Genomic DNA, 7,023 nt, shown 5'->3' with positions numbered 1-7,023 from the left:
TGTTTGGGGCCCAGCCAGTGGCATGATGGTTAGGGCGGCTGGACCACATGGCGAATTGTACAGTTTGAGTCCCAGATCCAGTGATTTGAGAAACATGCTGGGCACCTGTGCATGCATGCCCAAAGTCCTGAAAGAAGTGAGAAATAGAAGAGAAGGGATTATGGTGTGACAGTTCCCCCAAAGGTGTTTTCTCACTTCATCTTTCTCTCTGGTGAGTTTACACATCCTCTGGTAAAAAAAAAAAAAAAAAAAATTAAAGGACCCACTGAGTGGAGGGGCCGTCATCTGCCTGACACGAGACCTGTAGGTGCTCATTATCTTTGAACGATTGATGGCTCCCTGGGCCACTTCAGAGAGGATGCAATCTCCCCCAAGTTCATGCCTCCTTTCTTTTTTTTCTCTTTGTTTATTTGCTATAGGGTGCATGAGTTCACCAGACACACAGAGAGAGGGAAAACCACAACCCCTTCTCTATTCTCTCTGGATTTGGGGCACACACACTGTGGCCAGCGTGTTTTCCAGGCTGGAGGACAGGAACCCAAGCCACACAGTTGGCCAGGGATCCAGTCACCCCCGCCACCATACCTCTTTGTCTCCAACATGTGCACACGTGTATGTGGGTGAGTGCGAGAAAGAAACAGACAGATTGAAACGTCCTGGTGACTCTGGACTATTGCCCATGTTGGGGGAGGCGAGGGCATTCCCAGGTTTCTGGCTGAGCCAGTGTGGACTCACCAATGGCCAGGTGTGCAGAGGCAACGTGGTACGTGAGTGTGAGGGCCCACAGGTGCAGCTCGTGGGTTGCCCGGACTCCTGGCACTGCCAACAGCGTATCCCGCACAGGTTCGAATCCCACGCTGCGGGGAGTACCTGCAACCAGCACTGCCATGCTTACTGCCTGGGCCGCTCCTGCCAGAGCAGCCTGCCAGACCCCTTTCTCCCCACTCTGTGTCTGTCACCCTGTTGACCCCACAACCCACCCTGTGTCCAAATCTTCCTTTCAGCAATAGGCCCCTTGACCCAGCCTTCTCCCCACTCTATCTTCAGAGAAAAGAGAGGCAGCCCAGTGCTAGAGTGGGGTCAGAGGGGGCCCCAGGGGTAGGGAGTGGTGGCGCCTTTCTCACCTTCCATGAGGATGCGAAGAACATCTCGGAGGGTGGGAGCCGTGGATCCAAGGGCACAGATAGAGAACAGGAAGGTGCTGATGGGGTCGGCTGCCTTGTACTGAGGCTGTACAGAAAGAGACCCCTAAGCCAGGGACCCTTGGACATTTCAGAGAGAGTGTCCTGAGAGCCCGAGAGCCCTGTGAAGGGGAAGGGAACATGCCTCAGGGCCGGGAGAGTCCCAGGGAGCTGGGAGGGGTGAGAGGGGGAGGGAGGCTCGGGGTCCTGGGGAGGAGGGGCTGGGACATGAAGCAAGGCTGGGCAGGCCTCCAGGAACAGTACCTTGAAGTAGATGAGGATGGAGGCAGCCAGCACCCCAAGGCTCTGCAGGAGGTCCCCCAGCACATGCACAAAGGCTGCCCGGACGCTGGTATTCCCCAAAGGCAGGGGCTCCCCGGGCCCCTGCTCCAGGGGTGCATACTCTGCCCCCCTAGACCCGTGGCTGTGGGGGGGCCCAGGATGGTGCAGCACAAAGGCCATTCTGGGGGGGAAGCAGAGCAGCTCAGCACGGCCTCTTCTGTCCCCGCCTCCTCTCTTACCGCCCCACAGTCCTTTCCTCCTGCTTCCCCAGCCCCATAAGAAAATACCATTGTCTAAAAGAGGCAAACATGCAGCCTGGATCCGGTACCCGAGACGTGGACCCAGATCCTGGCCCCGCTATTAAATAGCTGTGTGACTTAAGCAAGCCACCTGCTGGGCCTGTCTCATTAATGGTGACCTAGCGGTGACACTACCTGCCTCTAGGAAGTGTGGTCGTGGGGTGGCTGTGAGGCTTAAATGAGATATACTGTGAACGCCCCCCCAAATCGGCTGGTACACAACAGCCCTTGACAGACACGTCGGCTCTGAATTTGAGGTCTCTATCGTGGCGATCTATCGCGGGGATCTATCGCTTCTCACACACCCAGGCAGACAGTTGGGAACCGAGTACATGTCTGTTTTGGGGGAGCGGGGAGCCAGCTCTCCCATCCTGGGGAAAGACCCCTCGCCCCTCGCCCCTCGCCCACACGGTGCCTCTCCACACCAGCACGTACAGCAGATTGGCACAGACCGCGATGCTGGCGGTCAGCAGCATGGCACCCCCCTCGATGTGGTAGTCGCTGTGCAGCAGGCGGATGAAGGCCAGGTACAGGAGGATGCCAGTGACCATCCAGAGGGAGACCACGGAGGCCAGAGCCCCCAGAGTCTCTGCAGGAAGAGACAAGCCATCAGAGACCTACTCAGAACCCTGATAGGTGTCCTCTGGCAAGCCCGGAGGGTCACCGGGGCATGTAGGGGCCTTACCTGAGCGGTGCCAGCCAAAGGTCATGGTGCGGGTGGCTGGACGGGTAGAGAGCCAAAGGGAGAAGAGGCTGCCCATCATGCTGCCCACGTCCGCCAGCAAGTGGGCCGCGTCGGTCATAATGGCCAGGCTGTGCGCCAAGTACCCCCCTGCAGGGCACAACGAGGTGCGGTCTGACTCCACACAGAAAACGCCACGTGGTGTGTGCACAGGCAAGGAAAATGAACTGTGAGGTAGACGCCAAAGGTGGTTTTCTCAGGTGATGCAATTATGGGTAGTTGTAATTTTCTAAAATTTGCCAGAGAGCACATGCATTCACCAGAGGGAGAGAGAGAGACAGAGATGGGAAGAGGGGAAACGGGCATGCTACAATCCTTTCTCCTCCATCTCTCCCTCCTTTCAGGATTTTGGGCATATCCACTTGTGCCTGGCATGCTTTTCAAGTCACCAAGTCTGGGACTTGAACCTCATGACCGGGCATATGGGATTCAGCCACCCTAGCACCAGGCCACAGGATGACCTGGTAGGTTTTATTTTCTCCTTTTTTTTTTTTTTTTTTTGAGAGGTTTTGGTTATAGGGCTTGTGAGCTCGCCAGAAAGACAGAGAGAGACAGAGAGACAGAAAGCGAGAAATCACCCCCCAGGGGGGATGGCCACGCCGCAATCCCTTCTCCTCCATGCTCCTCTCAGGATCTTGGGCACGCACGCACACGCGCCCATTGTGAGTTTAAGCCACTGGGTCCGGGACTTGAACTGCGGTCAACTACATGGGAGGCCAGTGACATAGCCATTACGCTAACTGCTGGTCCCTATTTTCTCCTTTTTTAAAAAAGAAAAAGTTATTTTTAAAATTTTACTTATTCATTCATTTATTTTTTCATTTGACCAGAGCAAGACACACACGCGGGTGCTCGCGTGTGCACACACACACACACACACACACACACAGAAAGTGAGAAAGCAAGCCACCAGGTCTAGGACTCAAACTGTGATTGACCATATGGGAGTGTCCAGCACCCTAACCACCATGCCACCTGCTGGTCCCCCATTTTCTTCTATTTATTATTTTTCTCAGCACACTTCCTAGTTTTTCTACAACGTATTTTATATTATTTACAGTAAGGACTTTTTTGGTCTTTAATTTTCCAGAGGGCATGTGACTTGCCAGAGACAGAGTGAGAGAGGGAGAAGGTACCCTCTGTGGTGCAGGGTCACATTGCAATCACTTCTCTTCCATTATTTTGGGGAGGCATGCACCCAGCATATTTTTCAAACTGCTGGGTCCAGGACTCCAACTGTGTAGTTGGTCAGGTGGGATCCAGCTCCCTTAACCACCAGGCTGGCCTAAGATAGAGATTGTTTTTGTTTTTGTTTTTGTTTTAATAGAGATGTTTCTTACAGGGCATGGGTACCCACCAAGAGACAAAGCAAGAAATCAGCCCCTGGGGGGCTTGGCCACGCTGCAATCCTTTCTCCTCCATTCTCCTCTTGGGACTTTGGGCATGCACACACGAGCATTGGTATGTTTTTCAAGCTGCAGGTCCAGGACTTGAACCATGGAACAACACGTGGGAGTCTAGCACCTTAACCACTACACCACCTGCTGGCCCCCAGGATAGAGTTTTTACGACTTGAACCAGCAGGTGACACGGTGGTTAAGGAACTGCATCCCACATGGCCAACTCTGCAGTTCAAATCTCAGACTTCACACCTTGAAAAACGTGCTGGTACCTGTGTGTGCATGCCCAAAATCCCAAGAAGAGAATGGAGGAGAAGGGACTGCAGTGCAGCCATCCTCGCTGGGGGGTGATTTCTCACTTTCTCTCTCTCTCCATCTCTCTCCAGTGAATACACATGCCCTGTGGCAAAAAAAAAAAAAAAAAAAAAAGTCAAAAAAGCAGTTAACACAGGCCCATTTCTAGCTGTCCCCATCCTCTCTGCGCCTCCACCAGAAGCATTCTGGTTCTGGATGGACAGTGGCTCAGGCAGGTGTCAGGAAGGTGTAGGTTAGAGGACTTGCCCTCGACTTACCGACCACCTCCCCGGCCATGAAGACGAAGCACACAGCACAGGCGGCGTACAGCTGCCTCCGTGCCTGCAGCCTCTCAGGGGTGAGGCCCGGCTGTGGCAGGGGGTCCCTGTGGCAGTGGTGAAAGGCCATCTCCACAGGTTTGGGCTCTTCGGGGAGGGGTTCTGTGGACTCTGTGAAGAGACTGAGGCAGGCAATACGGATCAATCTGGGGCCTGGTCCACAGGCCACCTGCTCACTCCCAGGTCCTCAGGCCCCCATGCTGTTCTGGTAGTACCCGGGAGCCATCTGGACAGAGGGCCCACGGGATATGGGACCAAGTGAAGAGTGCGGACCCGCGCCCGCCCCTCTCTTCCCCTCCATAGAAGGAGCCATAGCATTTCACAGCTCAACAGCACCTTACGGAGGGCCTAGTCGAACATTTTATTAAGCAAATTTCAAGGCTGAGGCTCGGAGAGGGAGAGGACTTAGGAGGCCACGTACCTCACTGGAGGCAGAGCTGAGACTAGACCCCAAACACATTCATTTATTATAATAAAGGCACCCCAAGGAATTCAAAGTGAGCACGACATCCTTGCTATCTCTGGGGGCTTTTGGTGCACGTGACAAATGCATCCCTAAATACTATGCTACATAGCAGAATACCCGGCCATTGCCGTCAGAGCAGGCCAAGTGCTACTGGGGCTCTGAGGAGAACAAGACAGGTGTCTAATGAAGCACTCAGGGAAGCCACCAGAGGAGGGCTTTGAAGATGAGAAGGATTCTGGAAGAGATGGAGTGAACATGCAGGCGAATGCAATATGAAGGGAAGGTGGCATGAAAGTGTGGACCACGCCTCGATGCTCCCTCTCTCCCACTGCCTCCTCCAGGGCCTCCCCTCCCAGCTCCTGCCTCCTGTCTCCCTACACATGCAGATGAAGGATGGCCCTTTAAGAGGGGAGGAGAATATTGGGACCCAAAAAGTCTGGGATTCCTGGCACAGAGGTCTGGTGACTGGAATCCAGTGCAGACGCTGTGGCCGGGGTGCAGTGGCACGGGCAGGGTTTGCAGTCTGCTGCGCGCTCACTGGACCTCGGGTCGACACAGGCACCCAGCAGAGGCCACCTGAACGCAGAGCGCCATAAGCCTCCCCTGACAGAAAGGAATGAGGCTGGGGCCTTTGCCTGGGGACGCCGGGGGCTGAGCTCAGACTGAGTGGGTTTTAGGTCCCTTCTGGCCTAATTCTAACTCCTCCCCCCAACCAACTTGAGCCCCAGCAAAGACAGATCATAAATAGGAAACAGTCCTCCAAATACTCTTGCAGGTGTGACAAGAATACCCATGAGTGAAAACGATGGCTTCAGGTAGAAACGTGATCAGAGTGGGGAAGCGGGGAGGTGTTCTTGGGGTCCCCTGAGTGAAGAAAGCTCTGGCGAGTGGAGGAAGTGAGGGTTGTGGGAGTGGGGGGCATCTGGTTCTTGAAGGGAACATTCAAGCTCTGGTAGGTAGATTAATTTCTTGAATTTCAAAAGCCTCTTCTAAGGCCTAGACTGTGGACGTGTACAACTGGGGAGGGGGGGGGTGTTTCAGCGGAGACGAGGAGGCGAAGGTGGCTTTGAAACCCTCAGTCATACGGCGAAGAGCCTGACACTGTCCACATGACGAAGCCCGGCGACCTGGCAGACAAGTACGGAATGGCTTACTGCGCAAGGAGAGGTAGTGCTTGGAGGGCTAGGGACAAAGGACTTTGGGCACAGGGGAGGCAGTGGCCAGCTCTAACCGGAGCAAGGAGGACTTCACAGATGAAGATGTGTTTAAGGAGATGAGAGCTAGGTGGAGACGGGTGCCCCAGGCAGTGGAATGACAATGACCAGGTTTTCGGCTTGGAGTTGAAACGTGAGGCGCCAGGGAAGGGCTGAGGAGGAGAGTGAGGTGCTCCAAGGAACACAAAGGGAGAGACTTTGACTGATGGAGCAAATATCCTGAGCCTGGAGGTAACCTTGCTAGCAGAGGAAGAGGGGACAGGAGGTGATGGGTCTGGAACGGACCAGGCCAGAGGCGCCCTGTGCAGAGGAGGGGCAGGTAGGTAGGGAAGAGCATCTATCAAATGCTGCAGGGTTTGGTGACTAATGGTCATATGAGAACCAAGACGGGCTGGGAGTCGGAGACCGGTCTGGAGAGGAACGCAGGCCGAACGCAGGCCAAACGCAGGCGCAGGCGGGGTGGCTTGGAGCAGTGGGCTAGGTGCTTCCTGGCCTTGGGAGGCACAGAACAGCTAGGGATGGAGGTGGCTGCCGTCAACAGGCTGCTCCCTTTTGTTCTGCATTAATTAGGCACTAAAGGCTCTTCATTGTTGGGGTGTGTGTGTGTGCGCGCGTGTGTATCTGGGTGCCTTCATTCTGTTTGGAGAGACAGGCTGTTTCCCCTGCCCGGAGCTGTGATACCCCCAACAAACAACAAATGATACTGATGGGGGAGAGGAGGAGTGACACAGTCAGGGGAGAAGGGCCTGAGCAGAAGTCACACGGTGTGTGGAGATGCCAGGCCCACGGCGGGGGCCCCGGGGGCAC

General features: G+C 54.9%; 1 protein-coding gene across 1 annotated transcript in view; it reads right to left on the bottom strand.

Annotated features, from left to right (window-relative positions):
* The window catches only part of SLC30A3 (solute carrier family 30 member 3), a 12,057-nt gene that overhangs the window by 2,117 nt on the left and 2,917 nt on the right, over positions 1 to 7,023 (bottom strand). The window contains exons 3-8 of the mRNA XM_006162159.3: positions 4,477 to 4,658; positions 2,448 to 2,594; positions 2,198 to 2,351; positions 1,446 to 1,644; positions 1,125 to 1,230; positions 736 to 870 (exon numbers count right to left, since the gene is read on the bottom strand). Of these exons, the coding sequence (XP_006162221.1) occupies positions 736 to 870; positions 1,125 to 1,230; positions 1,446 to 1,644; positions 2,198 to 2,351; positions 2,448 to 2,594; positions 4,477 to 4,658 (923 nt within the window). The remainder of the gene's footprint in view (positions 1 to 735; positions 871 to 1,124; positions 1,231 to 1,445; positions 1,645 to 2,197; positions 2,352 to 2,447; positions 2,595 to 4,476; positions 4,659 to 7,023) is intronic.

Source organism: Tupaia chinensis, unplaced genomic scaffold (genome assembly GCF_000334495.1).
Source record: "Tupaia chinensis unplaced genomic scaffold, TupChi_1.0 Scaffold139757_1, whole genome shotgun sequence".
NCBI lineage: Eukaryota > Metazoa > Chordata > Mammalia > Scandentia > Tupaiidae > Tupaia > Tupaia belangeri.
The sequence above is the reverse complement of the archived record's forward strand: the minus strand, read 5'-3'. Positions and strand labels throughout refer to the sequence as shown.